Consider the following 24,894-nt stretch of genomic DNA (forward strand, 5'->3'; position numbering starts at 1 on the left):
ATAGAGAAGAAAAAGACATCCTCAATATAAAGAACTACATGGAAACTGCTGGCAGAAAATAATAGATTTGATTTTTTTTCACCCAACTGTCTAGCATTCAGTATAGTATATATATTCTGCAAACTATTTTGGCAAAAAGAGTTCCTGTGTTTCTAACAATGAATCTTAATATTATTCCTTGCCCTAGAAAATCAGGTGCTCTCAAGCAAATTATATAAAGGGAATCAAGATAAATTCAAAGCTATTTCACCTTTCTAAAGATGATTTTTACAGTGTGTGTGAGTTGTCTCCCTCTTCTGGCTGATCCAGACAACCCAAGGGACAATTCAAACACATGAGACTTCAGTTCTGGTGTGGGCACAGCACAGTCAGCTTCTCTCACGTGTGTGAGTTTATACAGAGAATGCAGCATCTACCTACAGGTACAGATTTGCAACTGGACAGCTTCTTCATGGTAAGCACTCTGTCCTCTACCATGAGACTACCTATCACCCTAGGAAGGGGTGAGCAAGCAATGAAAGAAAGAACAAAATAAGAGATGACAACATTATTATATTTTTCTTCTGAGTTAGCTTTGAGGTTAGGGGACACACCAGGGGTTTCTACACTACCAGAAGAGAAACACAGTTGTTTGCATACACTCCAAGTGGCATGACTATTTTCGTATCCCAATCACACATCTCCTCTGCTGGCATCAGCCAGGGCTCTTTCCATGGCATACATTGCTCACAGCTTGATGCAAGAAACTGCCCGACAACTAAATTGAGAAACAGCTTGTTTTGTTTTTCTAATTTGGAAAACAAAGGCGCATTGCAAGCTGCGCTGACTGGGAAGTCATACATCTTTAACACAAAGTAAAAAGGAAATAAAAGAAGGAAACATCCTTTAGTTACAGCAGACACCTTCTTCCTTCCTTACAAAGTGCCCTGTCAGGATGGCCGACCTCATGCCACTTTTCAGCACCAGCTGAAAAAGAATGAAATCTTCATTTTCTTTGTGTTCAGAATTCATTGCCTGTGAAGAGAGGGCTTCAGGCTGCTGAAAGAGACTTTCTCTGGTGGAATCAGCTATGGAACTGATGTAGACTACAGACTATTCACTACATAGGCCAGCGAGTCTCAGAGGGTTGCCCTGGAAGATAAGTTAGCCACTGGGCCATCAAGATCCAGCCTGTCCCAGAATAACATGGTACAGCCTGATATGAGCTTTCATCTCCCCTCACACTCAGTCTCTTTCCAGGGAAGTCCTTACAACAGGAGCCCTTGCATCCCATTTCAAGAAATCACCTCAACTAGTCTTGTGGATACAGAGTGTAGGACAGGCCTAATAATGGCCTCATATTGCCTCTTAGAAGTGTACAAGGGCTGGGAGACCTGCTGGGCTCTGATTATCCGATTGCTCAAGCTCGGTGTGCTCACACACTCCATGAACACAGCCTCAGTGCTCAGACAGTAAAGAATGGCCACAAATGGTAGAAGATCACACTTGGGAATCCCTTGGACAGGCTTATCAGACCAACATGGAGTTCAGTGAACATTATTTGTACCATTCACATCTTCAGCCAACTCTACAGATTATGATATCCCAAATGTACCTAGTTATTTATGTGACAGAATCATCTCGACACCTCAGTTCTTGTGGAGATCCAAACTATTCAATCTTAGCTTTTGAACTGAATCCCATTTAACTATGCTGCCCTAGCCTTTGGCTTTCCCTGTAATCAGTGGTGTGAAATAAAAGGCAATTCCAATCATAGCTGGACTCTGCTGATTATAGAGCTCAGTTGACTACACTCCTATCACAGATGATTCAGTTAAGTGTCTGTACAACTAAGTTACGGGTGGATACTGTTAGCTACTAATAGACTTTTCTAATCAGTGGGCTCACATCTCACTGGAGCAGGTAAGGGTGCAAGTAAGTCTTGGAAGCTGTGAGCCAGTCTTTCAAAGCTCTGAAAAAAGCCAGAACCAGTCGTGTAAACAGAGAGCCTGGAAACCGTGTGCCTGCAATTGCCTCCTCCTTCAGTGTTCTGTGAAACAGAGCTGGTGTACAGTTTCTGTAAATGAACAGGATTGCACCAAAGAAATAACTTGCATATATCATTCAACTTCTCAGGAAAATGACCCAGCAAACTTCTGAGTATTTGTTAATCTGTCAGCTATTTAGCATGAGAGAATCCAGCCTGGTGGTTCCCTGTACCTGCTACATCATGGTAATTAATAATAAAGGTATTGGGCATGCATCAAGAAAGAGACCTTGCTCTGAAAACTTTACAGCCTGAATGGGCTGGGCAGGAGTACTGAACTCATACCCTGCAAATAAGTCATTTTACAACAGAGGAGTTCTGTGGTTCCACCTCTCTTGAGCCAGAAAAGCCATAGCTGACACTATTTTTCAGTCTGCTCTCTTGACTTATGGACCGATGGCAGGTTTCTAAGACCATGTTTTAAATTAAGGGCAGGTGCCAATACAATATATTGTTGGGCCACTGTATATAATAAAGATGGCTGCCTTCTTCAGTTTCTTGGAGGTTATTTGCATTCCTAATCAGAGACAGAATTTGGCTGAGCAAATCTGGGAGTCCCCAGGATGAAGCAGAAATTTCAGTAGAAATTTAATTGCTTGAAATGTATCAAGTTGCCATATTTTGTTTATTTCCTGAGATTCAATTACGAAAATTGCCAGTCTGCAACTCCAAATTGCATGACAACTGTTGAACTTACAGTCTCACAAGGATAATCACCCCAGAGCACAACAACACACACATTACTCCACTACCATGAATTAATATAAGCTGCCAGTAATTGAAAAGGGCAGAATAAACTCCACACTTCCTTTATTCTCTGATGGTTATAATGAGGATGTCATTCTATTGTCTCTTGGGCGGGATCTTCTGCCACCTTGGTTGTCATAGGTTTTTTCTAGACATGTTGGGTACAAATATGGTTTCACTTCACAAAATGTCTCTGTGCCCTCACCAGTCTGTTCATCCTTGTCAAATCACGATTTCACACATTGTTTTCTGCACATTCCCTAATCTTAGCAAAAGTTTCATTTCCCCAGCCCATTGCCATTGGCTATTAGTCTGGCACAAAACTCGAGCTCAAAATGAAAAAGATAAAACAGAGAAAAGACAGCAGACACAGCTACTATTGCTTAGCTTTCTCCTGTCGCAGCTAACAAAATGTGCTTAATAGCACCATTGTGTTATTGGTAAGCCAGAGAGACAACCACGTGTATCTTGTCATGCTCTATGAATATTACCTATTCCTGAAATATTCTATATCTGCCCATCGGTGTTTCCAAAATTCACTATGACAATAGGCAGAGGAACATTTTGTTGTCTAATGGATACAAAACTGCAATAACAACATGGTATTAGCCACTGTGGATGTTACTGACCAACAAGGTCACAGACAACACCTGGATCTGCTCCAAGCTTCAACTGTTGAAACTGAAAGACCAAAGTCTTAAAATGACAATTCAAAATTTCACACATTAACATTTTTTTTAATATTATGGCATCCACATAAAATGTTAGTTATCTGACACACTTTTATCATTTTTGCCTCCTTGGTATCAGCAAATTAAAGAAATTTAGCTTGTTTAGAAAAGAGATAAAATTATTTTGCATGACAAGACAAATATGTTTTAAAATGTAATGAAATGCTGTCAATTTGTTTAAAAAATTTTATTGGCAGATTCTGGCTTCTATGGCTGAAAAACTCTCTTCTCTGATTTAGAAAAGAATGATTTTCCCTTTAGCATTCAAATTTGCATGCCAATATAATTTGCATATAATTTACATACCATACTGTATCACAACCATTTTGTCTCTTATTGTAAAATCCATGATCAGCTCCTAGCCTTTCATAGCTAGGATTATTAAAACATTTTGTTAAGTCAAGTCTGAAGATAAGCCTTCATCCTGATGCTCCTGGAATTGCATACTAATGGTCAGGAAAGGTGAGCATCTGGTTCAGGGACTGGATTGGGCTTTGGGTCCAGTCCCAAATTTCTCACAGGCTTGTTTTTAAATTTGAACAATTTTATTTAATATCTTTATAACTCAGATCCTTATTTGTGAAATAAGAAAAATGATAATTTTTATTCCCCTTCTTTTCTAATCTTGTCTTTTTGAGTGATTATCTCTAATCACTCAAAGGCACAGCTTTCCTATTACTCTATGTGTGGGCAGGTACCCAGTGAGATCCCAATCCTGTCTAGAAAGCATTAATGTAATGTTCCTGTTAATCAAAACTACTCAGCCTTTTTCCAATTAAATGATTTATGCAAAGAAATATCAATTTGCTACAGAATTAATTTTTTCATAGATCCACACAAGTTTTAGGGAAACTTTTAACAGGGAATTTCTTCATGTCAAAGACATGATTTTTCGTTAAAATTCAGTTGACAGAAAGCTTTACCACCATCTACAGTTTAGTGTCAGAGCACTCCTGTGGAAAACCAGAGTTCAAGCCTTCACCCGCTTGACTCAGAACAAGGATCTTGGTATGAACCGGAAGCTGTGTTGAACACCTACCTGTCCCAGTTCTCATAAACTATTTGGAATATTAAAATATGTACATAAACTGAAACAATTCCATGAGGATACTACTCAGTGTAGCTGATGAGGTTTAGCCAACATAGAAGAGCAGTGCAGAAAATCAGAGTGTCCCTCCTTTGACATGAGGACTTAAACCTCATTCTATTCTGGGTCTCTGTTGTTGTGTTTCTGTCATAAAAAACTAGGAAAAGACTTGATTTCATCCAAATGGGAAACCAGCAATGCTCTACAACATCAAAAAACTCTGCAGTATACAAAACCGTATCCTGCTGAACACTGCTAGGCCTATACACAGGAGGAAAACCAGAGTGCGCATCCTGAAGCTGCCTGTGATACTTCAGTAGTGTGAAGTAGCAGCTCCCTGAAAGAAGGTGACTGGAAATGGGACCCAAGACCACAGCTGAAGACCATGAAACATCTGAAGCTGCTTCCTTACCCGTGGCAAGAACCCAAGGACATTACATTTATAAGTACCTTAAACAGCTAAAATACGTTGCAGAGGTTAGTGAGTGAGTACTCACACTGTATTGGATCTATTGTTTACGCACTGACATTGCTTATCACCAGATACTAGCTTGAGATGTATTATGGCTTAATGTTTCTCTAATCAATTGATCATCATCATAATCTCTCTCCTTAAGACAAACACAAATCAGCATTTCAGTAGAAGTTACTATAATTGATTTGATCCTTTTTTCCTAAAATATTCATCTATTGTAGCCAAAATTACTTGTTATATATGAAGAATTCCCAATTCTTCCCATGATGAAACAGTTATTATTTATGCTAAAATTAATAGCAAAATGTGTAAGAAGGTGAAGTGAATAAAGAAGAACTTGGATCAAGTAGTGCTGCCTACCCTCAGAGCAGACTGCTGTTGTTCTGCTGCAGAACACAATGGACTTCACAGAGTCAATTCAATGTCTTGGGAAAAGGCAAAGAGAAAAAAGGCAGCTCTGGTCTAAGCACTACTCTGGTCAAATGGGTAACAAGAGGGACCATTAATACTCTCAGGTGTATGTCTTGCTAGTGTAGGTAGAACGAGAAGAATGGGCAACTCATTCTTTTAGGAACAAATAATGGGATTTCCCAGAAAATATCTAACTACCTTACATTATCTGGCACCTGTGTGCCAGACACCTGTATGCTGCTGAACACCCCATCTGCTATATATGCTACATGCATTTCTTTTTTTTTTTTTTTTTTTTTTTTTAAGCTTGGCAAAGGAGTTGATTAGGAAGATAAAGTCTCTGAAAAACATTTTGGACAAAGATGCCAGCACAGATTGTACAGTAAAAGATATCAGGTCTGCCAATACACGCACACCACACTGCATGCTGCTTTTACTTGCCTCTCAATGATTTATTGCACAAATTACTGGAATTCTGAAATAGTACAAGCCATATCTCCATATTTCTATTCGGTAAAGATTTGATAATGAAAGGATGCAACCTCTTCAACAAGCAATATTCATATTCTAGCTATTCTCTTTTCTTGTTCAATAAGAATATCCTTTCTTTCAGAGCAGTCTCTGCTTATCTTTCCTTTCTGCTCTCTTCTGCTACAGGCAATATAGCTGAATGCTGCTGATATGACTTTTGTCCAGTTCCAAACCTAAAAAAGATACCTTTTGTATGACAATTTATCCAGAAATTAAATAAACTCACTGACAGTATTTTGAGTTTTAAAAGGACAGAGCCACATGCTGCTGTGCGTGCACAGAGATCAGTAGCTAGATGAAACTGTCCAGTGTGCAGTAGCACTCACAACTCAGAAAACGCAATACCCTTCCACAAAAGGAGGTGTCCATATATATATTTATGTAGTTATTTGTAAGATCAGGACCTTAATGTTATATTTAATTTTAAAAAAAAAGGTCGTAAAACCCCCAAGAAGTACAAGGAGGGACAAAAGATTATGTATAACTACTGAGTTCAGTAATAATAATTAAAAAAAGTATGTCAAGGCAAACACTTCTTTTACGATGGCCCAGATTTTCATACTAGTGTAGACAAAAAAAGTATCAAGAAATATTTTAAACTGAATATTTGACAAGTATATTAATTGAACATATTATCTGATATAGAAAACATCCTACTCCCACTTTTGGATAAACTATGACACTTTTTATTCACATGATATGTTTTTTATGCTTTGTATGTTCTCCAATTGGTAACTGCCTGACTCTTCCATTCAGTGCACAGAACACAAAATAGAAGTTAGCTCTTCAGGTTGTGCATATGCATGCACAGATACATAGATACACACACAAAACCCTAAAGCAACATACTGCACTTATCTTCTTCCCATTTTTAGATCATACATATTTCATTAAGCTTCATGCAGAGTGTCTTCTGATTTATGGTAATTGTCAACAAAAGCAAAAAATGCCGACAATTTTAACCCTGCAGTACTGAGGATTTAACTGGGATAAAATTAAAATGTTTGGTGGGGGGAGGGAAACACAACACCCTAAGCCACTGGGAGCTTGACCCTTGAGATGTTGTTGATTATTTTTTATTTTATTTTATTTTATTTTATTTTATTTTATTTTATTTTATTTTATTTTATTTTATTTTATTTTATTTTATTTTATTTTATTTTATTTTATTGTGTTTGTTGTCTGTAGAAGCAGATGCCAGCAGCAACATCTGATGTACCGGACACCTCCAGTGTTATCCCAGCATGCTCATGGCCTGGAGGACTTGGAGTGAGACTAATTTCCATATCAAACCCAATTTAGATGAAACATCTTGGTTTAAAAAAAAAAAAAAAAAAAGCCAGTGCATCAATAGCCCCTTGATTAGATTTTCATCTCCTGAGCAGACAAATATGAATATTTATTACCATGAATGCAGATTTCCCTCTTTCCATTGCTCTGATCTTGAATATTACCCACTGCTAATTTTTATGAAAATTTGGGCAACATAATGTTTTCACATAAACTGACAGTTCTTGAGATAATCCCGTTATTGTTTGGTGGGAAATGACAGTTTCCGCTCATTCATGTGTTAACGAGGGATTAAATATTGTTTTTCATCACCGTAATCTAAGATGGACTGGAAATTAAAATTCGAACATTGTGCATTAGCAGAGCTTTGAGGACCAGAATTTGTTTGCATTCACTTAGTAAAGATCTGTAAATTAACAGTTTAACAATCATGTGAAATCTGTATCATTAAACCCAGCACTGACGTTTGTAAAATGTAGTCATTACTCTACTTGCAAAAGGTAAAGAGCCAAAGAGATAAATAGTTTGCAAAATGACACCCCTCTGCAAGAGCAAAGTGCACAGCGAACTGTTGTCAGCCACAATGGTCCTCGGGCATTAATGGACTAGGTCATTTTTCTGCAGCAGAGAATCATGCCCCTTTTCCTTGTCACAGGTTCTGATACTCAAAACACTTGATATGCTCAGATCACATTGAAAAATCACTCTATGATAGTGCTAAAAGCAGTCTTACTGACCCAGGAGCTGTTTTCATGCATGCCAAAGTGCTGTGCTCACGCCCTATCCAGGTCTTGGTGTGACGTACACAGACACATACTGAAATGGGCATTTTGCTGGAGCTGCAGTATATAGCTATAAAGGATCCGTTATCTTCTTGATGCTTGTGCCTAATGCCCAGCAATGCGAACCAGAGACACCCACAGGTACCAAAGTGAAACTAGAGACCTATCAGTGACATTCTGCAGTTCATGAGCCATTACATTGCTGTTTCTACGGAAGCTTTGAGTTACAAATTCAGTTAAGCAGGTTTGCAATTCTATTAAAAAGACCCCAACATTTCCTTTGATACCAGTCAAAGTGCAAACAAAACTAAAACTATGCCTAGTCAAAGTAACTGAAAACTCTGCCTAACTAAATCTTAAAACTATTGCATCAGGATAAATCTTGCCGATTCATGGAAAAAAGAAACAAAACCGAGCTTCATCTAAACTAATTTAATAGAAATCCTCATGCTTAGATTTAGAAACTTGTTAAAAATATTCTGACTAAAATATGATTTTATATGTATAGCATATAAAGCCTTGCATTCTGAAGGATGCTGAAGTGATGAACATGCAGCAGCACTACAGCAATGTTGCTTCTAAGGGTGGAAACTTAGTGATGTGCAACCAAATATTCAGCCTTCCCAGAAAGAAGATCAGATCTTAAGTTTTACAGCCTAGTACTAAAAAACCTACAATACATGGCACAGCAATTCTTGTAACTAAATAGAAAAAAAAGTCACTATCTGCAGTTGAAGCTTTAATTCTACAGAAAACACATGCCTGCTATGAATGGTCCCTGACATGGATCTGGCTTACACTTAGAAGCAAAACAGCCTAGAAGAGTACTAGTTGGCCCAGGACACAATGTGAGTGACCAGGCCAACAATTTAACAGTAAAGACGAATGTGGCACCATGACAGGCTCTGTGCCCTGTTCTTGTTTATTATACTAACACTGACATAGCTATAAGGCCCCTGATGCCAGGGATTCATATAGAAAGGGTGGATATCCCACAGCTTGAATCTTAGCCCAAGGCACTTACTCTCCTACACTTACAGAACAAGAGCAGATGTCCTGATGAGTGGCTTTCCATGTCAACCTGGAGAGGAACATTTGCTGTCCAGGAACTGCTAGAGAGAAGGCTGAGGGACAGTGATCTGCCACCTTTTCCTCTCCTCAAACAGTTAAATCTGTGTTTGAGATCGCTTGAAATCCACATGTTCCTGCCAGGATCAACCTCTTGCCTCTGGAGGTGGAAGAATCTCCCTTCTCACAATTTCTGACCAGCTCTATCACTCAAACTTCAGCCAGTTAAACATAATTTAATCTTAATCAGCTTCCCTAGCCAATCCATTGCACCACTGAAGATTTTGTTTTCCTTTGAGTCATAATGAACTGGCTGCTGGTAGAGGGAGGATGCTGAATTTATGAATCAGTAAGATATCTAGCACAAACAATCACGTTCTCCTATATAAAGATCCTACATATCTTCTTTATGAATATATCAAATGCAGGCTGCCAGACCATAGGGTAGATAATAATATTGATTTTTAAGCAGAATTACTCTGCAGTTTGCTTTATGTAGTCGGTGCTAGTATCTAAATCTCTTTTCTCTACAGATCTATAATGGTTTGTAAGGCAAACTCTCCTTTAAAAGCAATGGCATGACATGGCCTAAAACCAAGGCAAATCCTTAAAACAAACATATGCTACTTTTTTAATGGAACAATGTTAAAAAATACAAAAAGGAACAACACTGGTAGGATGCATAAGTTCCTGAAGCCACAAGGCAAACCGTATCTTGTTTCATTTTACATGATACTGAATAAAAATTGAATTGCTGTAGTTGCCATGGCAACTGCCACATCACTTGGCACTTCTGCTGCTTTAAATCACACAGTACTACTGTAAAGGAATTCATGAACCAACATGACACTTGAATACTTGTGCTTTTTATACTGTTTCAGGAGGAAAACATAAATCAATATACACTGATAGTTGTCTCTGAAAATCAGGTTTGTTGCATTTTTCTTAACATTACAATCTCCGCATTTCCTTGTTGTGTTCTTTAAAAATTTGTAAAGAAGGTAGAGGGCGTCGTCACAATCAGAGCACAAGAAAAGAAATTACTACTGACACCTGATTTCCAAATGGAAGCTGTGACCTGTCATTCAGATGTCAAAATACCTCTGCTATGCAATATTCAAATCAAATACAGGGGATAAACATTGGAACTTTGCCCCTCCACAGCCAGAGATGGTGTGATATGTGACAGAAGACAGTCTCAGTAGCATCCAGGCATCTCTTTAACTCCAAACTTATCAGTAGCTTAAAAGGAAAGTCTAACTATATACTTAAAGCTAAGCATATTCTAAATGTTTGCAGAGTTGGGGCCATGATTTATATTGTTTTAGTATGTTCTGTATATACCATGTAGTCACAGAAGGTATATGACAAAATAATGTGGTAAAATGATATACATATTCATGCTGCATATTTTTTGTTTTTATTTTGCTGTTTATTAACGCTCTGGATGCAATTTATTTGAAAAGCAGCCCTCTAGTGGGCTATGTACTGTAATGAATAGTTAATAAATAGCATTAACATTATCTCTAAATATTAGCTAAAATGCATTTTGCAAAAACATACAAGATCTTAAATAAATGAGCCATAGAGCTCCATCATTCTCTTTGGAGAAATTTAATGTTCTGTTTAGCTTTATTCCTTAAAGCTCTTGAAGCATTACTTCTAAATGCTACTGTATGACTAACTTCTGATTAGCATCACTTTACTATCATGTATACTCACAAACCTGTAAGAGTGAGATATTATTCACTGTCAGTTAAACTCCATAAAAGTAGTATATTACTAGTAGCATTCTATGTAAAATATAATCTACGAATTTTTAAGGGTTACACAGCTTTAGAATCTGTAATTTGCCTGTGTGGGATAAAGTAAATCTTCCTCATCATGCCTTCACCAAGAATATTTCTAGGATTGTACTCCTTAAAGTTTTTAATTTAATAATTATCTTTCTTATTTGTATATATAGCCTTAAAGTTACATGCCTTAAAACAAAGAGCCCATCTATGACCTGACACATGCCTTGCCTGTAGCAATGTATGTTGCTCCAAAACACTGTCCTCCTGGAAATCTCTGTTCAACTGCTAATCAACATAGCCACAGTGATTACCAAAAGCCAACAGCAAGAGCCATCTGCAGGATTTCCAATCCCAGATCTTACATAACAGAACAAAATGAATTTGGTGATGTCTAAGCCATGGGTTTTGTAGGAAAAGGTGCTGAAAGCAGGCTCACAGAAAAAGCGCTCCCTGGTGTCCCCTGGTCTAAGATTGTTTACACTGTAATGCAGTGCTGCATTCCCTCATATGCACTTGTGCTCAGCTTCAGCCTAATTAGTTCTGGTAAGAGGAGGGTGAGTTTCAATGGAAGTTGAAAACTTTTGTGTGGCTTGGGGTAAAACTTGAGTATTTATGCATGCACAGCTGCTGTCCCTATACCATGATCAGTATCAGAGCTACCTTATCTAAGTGATCTTGGGTACAGCATCCCTTCCTATCTCAGTGTACCTCTGGGTGCAATACCTGCTCCAGATCAGGAGTGTTTGCTGATTGCCAAGATGTCACTGTAAGAAAGGCAGCTGGAGCAGATCCCAGGCTGATTTGGTCTTTACAAGCCAAAAGCCAACCCTTAGCATTCTATCTAGTAGTCAGAGAAGATCAGAAAAAAAGCTGACACCTTATTCTTCAGCCGTTGCAAATGATTTTTCAACTTCTGCACTCACTCCAATTTTTTATGGATTTCCAATATCATTCTGGTATAATCTGGATACACAGATATTAATGACAAAATTTGGCAACATTAAGGAAAATAATAAGTTAGAAATCTGATTTCCTTCTCAAAGAGGCTTGCACATCACTGGGAAGTCTGTCTTATGTCCTCTAGCTTCACTAGAATTTTTAAATGCAAATTTCTTTATTGCAGTAACATCACTTCATGCAACATCAACATAATTCTACACCTATCAAAATATCTATAAATGAGAATATCCTGAAACATGTCAAAATATCACTGCTCTATTTTAGAACATCTAGACGTATGGCAAAGTGTTAATTTCACATACATTTTGGGTTATTTCCATTTGGTTTAGAAAACTATTCTGATTCTTATGTCTGCCATATAAGGACCATGATTCAAATCTTACAAACAAAGTTACAGTTCCAGTGATGAGTGTATTTTGTGCAGCCCTACTGGGAAATGGAAAGAGTTAATTTAAAGTAATGTATTCTGGAATGGATGCTGTTTTACCAGTTCAAGACAGAAACAGTGCTGTTTCCTCGGTTTCAGACCTTGATCCACAAAATCATAGAATCATGGAATGGTTTGGGTTGGAAGGGACCTTAAAGGTCATCTAGCTCCAATCCCCCTGTCATGGGCAGGGACACCTTCCACTAGACCAAGTTGCTCAAAGCCCCGTCCAACCTGGCCTTGAACACTGCCAGGGAGGGGGCAGCCACAGCTTCTCTGGGCAACCTGTGCCAGTGTCTCACTACCCTCACAGTAAAGAATTTCTTCCTAATATCTAATCTGAATCTACCCTCTTTCAGTTCAAAACTGTTACCCCTCATCATATCCCTACACTCCCTGACAAAGAGTCCCTCCCCATCTTTCCTGTAGGCCCCCTTTAAGTACTGGAAGGCTGCTATAAGGTCTCCCCAGAACCTTCTCTTCTCCAGGCTGAACAACCCCAACTCAACCTGTCCTCACAGGGAAGGTGCTCCAGCCCCTTGATCATCTTCGTGGCCTCCTCTGGACTCATTTGAGCAGGTCCATGTCTTTCTTATGCTGGGGGCATTCAGATAAGTTATTATTATTCAAATCACAGACTCTTAGCCTACAAAACCTGATATGAATCATTACACTTTCTTGAGCCACTGGAGAGCCTGACCTGTTATTCTGAAATTGGTTTTGGAAATAAATTTCAGCCAAAATTTGGATAAACAGTTATTTTTTCATGCCATAGTAACTGCATTTGAACCATTATTTGAAATTATCTTAAACTGGAGCTGGACTAGAACCAGACAAACTCTGGTCACAGTCAAGCTCAGCATGAAATTGAACTGGAAAATACTGCGCTTTTATAATAATTCAAAATTGTTTATGTGAAGAGAAGGAAGGGGCTAAGTTCCTAAAGTATGTGGAAGAAATCCCAGGTTACTCAGAGACCTCTGTGTAGAATGTGATTCATCGTGCCTGCTAGATCCCTTGGTCTGGAGAGCAGCTCCTGGGTTAATATCCAGTTGGACTAATGTTTGTGTGGGACTGGAGCTCCCAAACTCACTGAATCCTGAAAGCTGCTGCTGCTAAGGAGGCTTTCCCTCCATGTGAGACCAAATGCTGTCCCCAAGATCTCACAGCGGTGCTCAGCCATGCAGAGCAACAAGTTCAACTCTTATTTCTCCAAAATGGAATGGTACACATCAAGTTAGGAGATAGGAGAATGGAGTTATGGGTCCTGCTTAAATGCTGTTTAGTGTTCAGGTTTTTTACCAGTAATATACATCTTATGGCATTATGCAAATATACACATACATAACACAACACTTACATTCATACCCTCATGTACACTTAACTATAGGAGGTTCTTGAGCTTCTGAAGATGACCTTAGGACTTCAGAGGTTTATTTCATGTGTGGGAGATCAAATGAAAATACCTCAAAGACAACAGCAGCTTCACTGTATCTGAATAAACAAGAAGCTGTTAAAAGGCTATGATGAATTTGTGTGGCACAAACATGCATGACAATGACTCAGACAAATATTGGAGGGCTACCATGTAGGAGTTTTAGAGCTGTGATAGGTGCTGGAAAACTCCAAAAAGAAATAAACATCTTAGGAAATATAATTCCAGAGGTAGTTAATACTACAGCAACGTACACATCCTCAGGATTTCAGCAGTTATTTCTGGTCTTCTTACACACAAGATAGGCACAAAAATAATTAGCACTTTAAGAGTGATACGCAGCACATCAAACTCCAATCCAGCTCTCTGGATTGTTGAATATTCTGTCAGCAGATGTTAGATGTTGAGGTGGATATGCTGTGGAAGTACCAGCAAGGGTCTGTTGTTTCACAATGACCTGAAAGAAGCTCTGCTTACCCACAGCTCAGAAAATGCTTTTCATTATATCATCCAAACCTTCCCATGAAACATACAGAACTTTTAAATCAACATCCTGACATGAGTAGCTTTTGATGTAGCTTAGGAACTCATTTTTAATCCTGCTAAAGCAGAGCCTACCCTATGTTAACACAATGCAGCTAACCTCAGCTCTATCAAAAAACTCACTGAAACTGTGGAAAACTTTTACATGACATAGAGATGAACTGTATTGTAGCTGTGGTAGACTCCAGACCTGTCTTGTTAATGACTACATAGCACAAGTTTATGCAGTGACATAAGAGCAATTCATCAGCCCTCCCCGGACTTGACTGAATGTCTCAGTAAGCTTGGTGTGAATTTTATAATCTGTTGTTGAGATGCTTTTGTTGAGATAGAGAGAGAAAGCAAGAGATCGAGGAGCTCTGAGAAGCATTTCTCTTCTCCACAGAGAAAGTTTCCTTCTACCACACCCAAGTCCTGGGTAGTCATTGGTGTCTATACATTTCTTACTGAGGCATAAATCCTGTTATCATAGATCAACACCTAAACCAGATTCCACTGTCCAGAGAAACACATGAATTATTGCTGATCTTAGAACAGTTCCTCCATTTGTTTATACAGCTGCTCCATTTGCCACTAGTATCTCAGCTATATTTCTCTTGAGCTATTTCAGATATGAAACTTGCCATGCAAAATCAATCCTTTTTATTTTACAGTCCTGCAAGTGAAGATTATATATTCATTAACTTTGTCATGAATCTGACCTACTGTTCAAACAAAAAGGCCATTTCTCATTCTGAAACTAAAGAGTTTTTTTCTAAGTACTTTTGATTTGAACATCTTGACTTTGATTTACAGTTACCATTACATATAATTCCATTCCTACAGTGTGAAGAAAAAGAAATCCTTATTCAACAAAAGGCTCCTTCATTATGTTAAAACATGTACTTTCTGTTATTTTAACCCTGTTAAACACCGGGGTGAATCAAAAACAAACTGCAAAACTGGATTAACATAGTTAGATTTAACCTGAAATAGCCAGAATCTGATACCCTATCAACAAAGAAACAGCTTGGTTACAGCACTCCATTATTTTTCACGTAGGTGAGACTGCAGAAAAGTATTCATTATGTATACAATCATATCTGATAAGACTTATAAAGGGGAATATACACAGCTGGGAGAATTCTCATCCAACAAAACATATAAGCAGCTGAATAAATGTGAAATGTTCTTCCATCAACTTAATGTTCCAAACGACTTGGTCCTTTTGCTGCTGATCACCATATCTCAGATGTAACTTGGAATATAATTAGGCTGAAATGTCTGCTTCCCTTCACTTTTTGCCTTCTAAAAATATATATTTGGCAGAGTGTAAAGCAGAACTTTCTGTCAGTCTTTATTAATCCAAGTAGTATCACCAGTTTTTTTAAAAGCTATGATAGCCTAAATATATGGGAGGTGAGTGCTACAGTGACTTTTACTAAACCAAGCACAAGAGCCAGACTGGGGAGATCTCTAGGTGAAAAACTTGAGCATTTTTTCCAGTTCTATTAGCTGGTTAAAAAAACTAGGAAGTCCTTGAGGCTGTAGCTCCAGTACGTCCTTAGACTACCATGGTTAGAACAACCCTATTACTACAATGTGGATTAATGATGCACTTAACAGGTGCCAACTTCTTGCATTTCAAATATCCAAAAGTGCTTTCTTTTTCCATTGACCACATATGAGATAACAATTCATTTAACAGTAAGCATCTGAAGTGAAATGGGCTTTCATTTTCCAGCTGACTTTGAAGCCAGCTGGAATCCATTCAATGGCTGGAATCGGACAAAATACATGGAGGTATTTCATTAGCATGAGGAGTCCCATTGGGTAAAATTGTACTGAATGTGGTTTCCATTGTCTGTGCCATAGACCTGGTTCTCCTGTTATTTAGCAGAAACCAGGGCTTGCAGGTAGCACAAACACAAACTTCACTCTGGCTTGAAGTCAGGACACAGCCTGAGGTGCACAGCCACGTTCCAGGATACACTTCCCAGCTCTTGAGGTTATGGACCCTTGACAACCTCAACTAGTTAAATCAGCTACAGTTAAGAAGAGATGCTGACTTTCATTTTCTGATGATTTCACCTATGTTTGTTTCCAAGTTCTAACTCTTACAGCTTTGACCCTGAACATCTCGGCGGGTCTCAGTATTGGTACCTCTTCAGGACCAAGTCTTTTAATAATGTGAATAAAGTTGCACAAAGAACCTCAGAAATCCTGGCAATTTAAGTTCTTAGGCATGAATAAAAATTAGAAATATAAAAAAGAAAATCAGTAAAAAAAAGAAAAAATAAATTCCTTCAGTATATTACAAGTTAGCAATTCATTATTCTTAATACTGAGAATAATGTAATCACAAGAAAATGACATTTGTCTAGCTCTGTGAGCATTCACCACTAGCAAAATTACTTAAATGAAAAGGAAAAAAATAAAGATAACTGTGTACACAAAATTAGCACGAGAATTAGCAATCAACTGTAGTTCATACAAGGTTCTTAGCAGATAGCATCATCTTTATTAATAAATGATGAACTGCTTAGTGGAGTTTTTGCTTAGTGATATCACCACAATAACAGACACATGTTTTATTTATGTTTCAAGTTACATCCAAAATAAGCAACTCATTCACTGTCAGATTCTCTCTAACATCTGAAGACTCTTTACCCCAGATTTAAACTTTCATTGATTTAGATGAGATAGCACTCCATCAGAACCAAGGGGAATAATACGGTAACTTCAGTTGCTGTGCAAAAATCTTTGGGGATTTTGTCCCTGTGATACAACAAAGCAAAAAAACTGCATTTTTTAAAGCTGGCTGCACTTTTCTCATAAGGATGGTATTTTTTTCTCTGTGGGATACAGCACTATTTGTGCAGCAGATTGTATTTTGACAGATGCAACTGTATCATAAAAAGGCCCTTAGCACTATCGAGTGGTAGCTCACAAACATTCATGAGCTCCAGGATTTCTCAAAAAAACCCAACAATTAAAATATTTTTGAGAGTGTAAAATGCCCCAAGCCACTTACCTCCCCCACACCAGTCTGCAGAATTTTCAGTCCAGTTGTTTTTTCAAGCTTCTCTTTGTTTATGGCTGTAAGGAAAATTAAGATTGAAAGAGTTATGGGAGAGCTGGAATATGCATGATTTTGTAGCATTTACAATATAATCAACCTTCTTTCCTCCATCAGTAAATTCATGACAGTTCCTACCTATGCCACCTGTAGAATATCTGTTCCTGATAACTCTGCTAGTCAGTTTTTTTAATGCATAGGTATGCTAGTAATTGTTCATTATTATGTGAAAAAGAAAGCCAAACTAATTCTAGTTCCCTTGTATACACAGTATCACACACATTTAACACATATACACAATATGTTTGGAAAGTTCTCTTCAGTGGAAACTTCCCACTGTCTTCCTTCCAGTGAAGAGCAGGGCAGCACCTTACCATTACAAGAGCACTGTCACTGTGTAGGACACTTCACAACAAATACAGACTCTTACCTAGCAGGTAAGATAAATAGTTATTTCACAACATTGGCACGCCATGCACAATGTTTTTTGTTTTTTTTTTTAAATTTAGTTTTTTCTTATTTATCAGCTTCTATATCAGTATAAACATTCAAACCAAAAATAATGTAACCCAGTATAAAACAGCTAAATGCAAAACAGAGGTAGTAATCACTAAGATTACATCTATATTTGCAACCCAAACATGCCCAGGGCATGAACTTGAGCACTGTCTTACCATTGCCCATACTTTTAAATCATTACTATTGTCTTCACATGATTTTGGCCTTTGCCCACTAGTATTCTCACAAAACAATGCCCATCCACAGTTCTGGGGACAGCACAAGAATGAGAATATTCCCAGCTGAGGGTATGGGTAAGGTCATCCCATTTTGGATTGGAAGACTTTAACCTTCTAAATGCAAACTGTGTCAGTTGGACTCATGGCCGAAACCCAGGCACCTGGCTTGATTTATTTATGAGTAGAAATGAAGCCTTTCAGCCTTGATAAACTTTCCTCCCTTTAGCAGTCTAGTCATTGACTATGTAATCCAAGTGAGTCATCTATGTTCTCTCTGCAGTCAATGGAAAGGGATGGACATTTAATGTGATGAGTCATTCCACATATTTTACACACATCTGCAGGCACCTATCTCTTTCCTTTGATTAAGGACACAATTTGGATAGACTCAGCTTCTCAATTTAAGTTGTTAAAGGAACCATTCCTGCCAGAAAGGACAAGAAGTGTGGTTGAACATATTGTACACTGTAAATTTACATAAAAATACTGAAAGGAATGAATATATTTTTCTTTCATTTTTGAAAAATACTCTTTAATCATTGCTGTTTGAAACATATTCAAAACAGTTCAGATTGCAGCAGACAATTTTCAGAAGCAATATTATTGTGAACTGATACTTTATTTAGTTTGTCCAAAGTGCAACACAAATGACTCATATTAAGTTTGCCGATGACACCAAGGTGTGTGGTGTGGTTGATACGCTGGAGGGAAGGGATGCCATCCAGAGGGACCTGGACAGGCTGGAGAGTTGGGCCTAGACCAACCTCATGAAGTTTAACAAGGCCAAGTATAAGGTCCTGCACCTGGGCTGGCACGATCCCAAGCACTGATACAGGCTGGGTAATGAGTGGATTGAGAACAGTCCTGGGGAGAAGAACTTGGGCGTGTTGGTGGATGATAAGATCAATATGAGCCAACACTGTGTGTTGGCAGCCCAAAAAGCCAACCAGATTCTGGGCTGCGTCAAAAGAAGTGTGGTCAGTAGGGAGGTGATTCTGCCCCTCTACTCTGCCCTCGTGAGACCCCACCTGGAATACTGTGTCCAGCTCTGGAGCACCAATACAAGAAGGATATAGAACTGTTAGAATGAGTCCAGAGGAGGGCTACCAAGACGATCAGAGGGCTGGAACACCTACCCTATGAGGACAGGCTGAGAGAATTGGGCTTGTTCAGCCTGGAAAAGAGAAGGCTCTAGGGAGACCTCATAGTGGCCTTCCAGTACCTGAAGGGCGCCTATAAGAAGTCTGGGGAGGGACTTTTTACAAGGGACTGTAATGATAGGATGAGGGGTAATGGGTGGAAGCTGAGGGAGGGGAGGTTTAGATTAAATATAAGGAAGAAGTTTTTTACTGTGAGGGTGGTGAGGCACTGGAACAGGTTGCCCAAGGAGGTTGTGGATGATCCATCCCTGGAAGTGTTCAGAACCATGTTGGATGGAGCCTTGAGCAACCTGATCTAGTTGAAGGTGTTCCTGCCATAGAAGGGATGTTGGAACTAGACAATCTTTGAGGTCCCTTCCAACCCAAACCATTCTATGATTCTATCATTTCAGAGGCAAATCATATAATTAGGGCTCAATCTCACCTCATATAGCCAAAATGTGGATATATCTCACCTCATATACCCAAAATGCTGGAGAGCAGCTCTTCTGAAAGGGACCTGGGGGTCCTGGTGGACAACAAGCTCAATATGAGTGAACAGAATGCTGGGCTGCATCAACAAGGGCATCATCAGCAGCGATAAAGAAGTCATTACCCTACTTTACTCAGCTCTTGTCAGGACACACCTGGAATACTGTGTTCAGTTTTGGTCCCTGCTATACAAGAAAGGTGTGGACAGTCTGGAGGGTCCAGAGCAGGGCCACAAAGATGATCAAGGGACTGGGAAGCCTGCCATGTGAGGAAAGGCTGAAAGAATTGGGTTTGTTCAGCCTTGAGAAGAGAAGGCTTAGGGGAGACCTTATCACCATGTTCCAGTATTTAAAGGGAGGCTACAAAGAAGCTGAAGACTTCCTTTTTACAAGGAGTCAGATAGAAAAGACAAGGGGTGATGGGTACAAGTTACTCCTGATGAGATTCCAACTGGATACAAGAGGAAAGTTTTTCACTATGAGAACAATCAGCCACTGGAACAATCTTCCCAGGGAAGTGGTGGATTCCTCAACATTGGACACTTTTAAGAATCAGCTGGACAGGGTGTTGGGCCATCTCATCTAGACCGTGCTTTTGCCAAGAAAGGTTGAACCAGATGAAGCTTGAGGTCCCTCCCAACCTGGTATCCTATGACTCTGTGATTCTATGATTCTGGTAAGAGTTTGTATGTGCAAAGACTCAAGAACTGAAACCTCAAGCAATTCTAATACAGAGAAACTTTTCCAACTGCCTTCAGCAAGGGATAAATATTGCCTGTGATTTAAATGGAGAGGAAAGATCTTTTAGACCTGCACAGCTTTAATTTTGCTTCTTTTTAATATGCTACCAGTTAGGCAGATAGGAACATGGAGTCCCAAGCTAAAAAAGCTTAAAGAAATGTTTTGCTGGATGACAGCCTAAAAACTGCATACAATACTCACACACTTAATACACCATGTTTCACACATTCACAAACATTCCACGCAGAGTCACAGAGACCACATGAGAAGGAGAGCTGCCTGGACCATGTGATTTGAGGCTACATTTTCACCGTGTGGTATATGTTGCACAGTACAAATTTCCAAAAGATAAGTAAATCTTTGCCAACAAGCTCAATTTTCAGCCTTAAGATGGACTCTGGACTATGTTGCTTCACTGATGGTTGATGACCTGCCATGTCACATAGCAACATTCTCCCTTTTGGATGTGCCATTTCACTGCAAAGGTGTATCATGCTACCACACTGACCACCTCACATCCAGCAGAGATATTAAAGGCAGATTTCTGCCAAATGCAAAAATTTAGAAGATTTAAAAAACCAGAAAGCTCCACAGCCTCCTCCAAAGAAACTGAATGGTCCAACATATGATTCTTTTGTAGCTTAGGATAAAGGGAACTGCACAGCAGAGTGTCTGCAAAATAAATGGGTGTAAGTAAACTACAAGGGTTAAATCGCAGTGTGTAATTTCTTACCACATGTACAGGTAACAGAAAATATTTGGTCTGCTGAATCACTGAATTTTATAATTACTATTACATATTTGACCTCCTTTTTATAGCTTTCCTGCAGACCTTAATTATAGATCTTTATATTAAAAAACAACAAAAAAAGTTTACTTAACACTCCCCCTCTCCCCTTTGATATTGGCTAAAACACAAAGGACAGCTTCTGACAGCCATGCTAACATAAACCCTGCCAAAATTAGGCATGACATGTTATTGATTAAATCATAACCTGAAAATGGTCAAGCTCAGGCACTGTTACATTGTGGAGACAGTGGAGAGAAACACAGCAGACAGTCTCCATCATGTTCACTCCAGGTGTGTACAGGAACATATTTTAGCTAACCTTGAGCTCCACAAGCAGTTCAGGAAGGTCAAGAAATCCTGTCAAAAACAGTGGTGCTCAAGCATCAACTACGTATCAAGCAGCTGCTTCAAGCTGCTGAATAGTGAATATAACTACTTAACTTTTTCTATGCATAATTATAACTGAGAATTTAAGACCATAAACCATAGTCAATAGCCTTTAGATAGATGAGGAAGAAGTGGTGGGAAAATAAATTCAGATATTAAGAACAAGCTACTAACCCTTTGAAAATTGGCCTAAATTTTTAAAAAGAATTTTAGTGTACTATATGCAATTTATTCCAATACAAATATACAGCAGATGATGTTTCTGTTGCAAATTTTATGAACAGGAAATGATAATTCTGGGTAACATGGTATACTGCACATTCCATCAAAGTGGATTTTTTTATGGCCACAGTTTAAAGTCCTGAAATACTAATGGAGGCCTGACAAACTCATGAGCAAAGAGGCATAATAAAAACAGCTATTCAAAAAAAAGAAAAAAACCCAACCCACCCCAAACCAGTTAGCAACATATAAATCCCTTTTTTAATCTTCCACCGAAACAAAAAAGGCTTCCAAACACACAAAAAAGGAGGCCTTTAAATTATATTCACTAGATGAAGGATATGCAAATTACCTGAAGAAGCGGAGCCCTATAATGTTCTCAAAATTCTGCAATAGCCTATTTAATTAGTATTTTAATTTATCAGAATAATTCTTTGCACTTGACAATTTATGCAGTATTCCATATAATTAAGCACGTAGCTACAGTGGAATAATTTTGCCTACTCTCTGTATATCAGTTATTTTAACCTGAAAGAATCTGTGGAAGTCTCCTCTGTGATCTAAATTACAATGGGGACAACTTAATGGCTTTGCTCTATTAGAGAGCACGATGAGGGTGTTACTGAGTGTTTAAGGGTAGGGATTGTCACTGTTCATAGCTTCACTAACCTGAGGGAGGTCTGATGTGTTTTCTGAGGGCTAACATTTATTTCCTTCAGCAAAGTTATCTGTCAGTGGCATAGTCAGGAATTTGAGTGTCTAGTGGTGTAGTTGGCAGGTTTAACCTTAGAGTCTACTGGTTATTAGAAGTAAGTTATACAGGGCTTCAAGCAGAACTCTGGTCTCATTATAGCACTTCTGGAAGAAGGAAGCCCTGAGAAATGAGTGGACAAAGGTTTGCTATAAAGCAGATTGCCAAGCACAAATGCACCCTCCAGCTTACTCATGGAAGTGCACAGTGGCACAAGTGAGAAGAGGGAAAGGTTTCTGCAGGAGGCTTCCTTGGTCTGTATCCCATGCTGCTTCAGGATTTACCTGCTCCAGAGAAGAAACCATCCTTAAATATAATAAGCGTTTGTGGGAAACCTTTTTTTTTTTTTTCTGCGAATCTGACTTTGAGAGTGTGCTGTATTTAATTAAATGTAGGAAAAAAAGTACTTAGAGTCATATGATTTCCCTGACCTCTATGACATACCCATTTTAGAATGAGCCAATTCATGCCTTAGACTCACTATAATGACTGGACCTCCAGTCAATAAAGTGGTGGGGGGCAATTAATTCAGATTTACTGTAGGCTGTCAGATGAATTCTACAACAACTTTCTTCTTCCTAACAGCTTGTTGCAAAGCTCCTTTCATAGAGCCACACTCAGAAGAATTTCATTTTTTTTCCCCTCTTTGAGGAAAGAGAAAAGGGGGAAAGGAAATCCAGAGATAAGACAGCTTTTAACTTTTTAACATGTTTCCCAAATCTAAGAGAAGAAGATGTTGCATCTACATCAAGTTAGTCTTTGCATTCTTCTCCCCTACAAAGAACCCCCCAATTATATGGAAAGTTTCTCCATAGGGTGGACCAGAAAGACTGCCTTTATATGTGGCAGACCCACGCACTGTGCCATGCATATACATAACAAATACTAAAACCTTTGTCTCTTGCAATTCAATGAAAATGCATTCCTATAATATTTGGGCTCTCTCCCTGTTGAGAACACAGTCCCAGAGTAAACTTGCCTTTGCACAGTTAATGCACCTCCTGAAACTACTGAGGTATTCAGACCACTAAATGAGAATGGGACAGAGGAAAACCACACTGTCAGTTCAGCACTCTCTAAGTCTTAAACTACAGAACAGCCTGATGTTACATAGGTTTTCCCCACCTCGTTCACTTTCCTTTGTTGGAAGTAATTAAAAAGCACTTTAATGAACTTTGAATTAGGTATATATGTATGACTATGTTCGGAAGAATAGACTTTCTGCAATGTAAGATAAACTCTCCCTGACGTTGGTGTATGTCTACAGGGTGGTGTGTGGAGACCCTGTGCCCAGCCCTGGGTGCTTCTTCCAGGGGCTACAGCCTGTGAATCTGTAACTCCTCTCCCTGGGCAGGAGTAGCATCATGTTGTAAGTAAATAAGTCAAAAACACAACATGAGCATTCAAAATGCTCCAGCTTGAAATAAAAAAAAAAAACCACTCAAGTGGCCAGATACATGGAGAAGAAGGTTCCCTTTACTAAATTTTGCAATTCAATTAGTGAGGGACAAGTAAACAGGCTGCAGGCAAAAGGTATTTTGTCTTCCAATCTTTACTGGTTGATGGCGTGAGATGGTGGTTTCATGTGTAATTTCTAGTTAACTGGTAGCCAGGCCTGGAATGAAAATGGTTGCAGAAAAGTCAAAGCCGCATAGCTGTACTAGCGACAGCCTGCTAAATATTATGTCATATTCAATTTTCAAGTCATTTTTCAAATGATTTTAATTAGATATTGTTTCAATCTCATGTGCATTAATTTAATTTCTGATATCAACATTTCAGCTTTCAATCTGTTCAGATGCAGCACCTCTCAGCCTGGAGTAATTTAAAATATTGTTTTCATCTCCAGCAATTTTGAGGGCACACATCCTTTACAACCTGCTCTAGCCAATAAAATCAGCAGATGGAAATTCAGGCCATGCTCACCACTCCCAGTGCACCTTTGCATTCTACCAGTTTTTGGTACAAGACAGCCAAATCTCCATGCACACACTCGAGGAATTTTCCATCTCTGTTTGTCTTTAATTCTGTTCAAAAAATATACACAAAATTCATTTATCAGGCAATAGCAGCACTGCATGTTGCCATAAGAGAAAAATTGGCCCATACTTGAGTAGCTGGCAAGAGCTGTATATTTCTTTAAATTCATTCACTAAAACAACATAATCTTTCCTCTCCAAACCATCTACCTCCCATGTCCCTCATGTCCCATAGTCAGATAATATTCAAGGATAGAGCAGCAAAGACCTGATACAACAGGACCTCATGT

The 24,894-nt window shown here is 38.7% G+C and overlaps 1 protein-coding gene across 2 annotated transcripts in view; it reads right to left on the reverse strand.

Annotated features, from left to right (window-relative positions):
• The window catches only part of PTPRN2 (protein tyrosine phosphatase receptor type N2), a 683,390-nt gene that overhangs the window by 231,397 nt on the left and 427,099 nt on the right, over positions 1-24,894 (reverse strand). For both annotated transcript variants that reach the window (XM_074831707.1, XM_074831706.1), the window contains exon 12: positions 17,323-17,387. In XM_074831707.1, coding sequence (XP_074687808.1) covers positions 17,323-17,387 — 65 coding nt within the window. The remainder of the gene's footprint in view (positions 1-17,322; positions 17,388-24,894) is intronic.

This window comes from Strix aluco, chromosome 1 (genome assembly GCF_031877795.1).
Source record: "Strix aluco isolate bStrAlu1 chromosome 1, bStrAlu1.hap1, whole genome shotgun sequence".
Taxonomy (NCBI): Eukaryota; Metazoa; Chordata; class Aves; order Strigiformes; family Strigidae; genus Strix; species Strix aluco.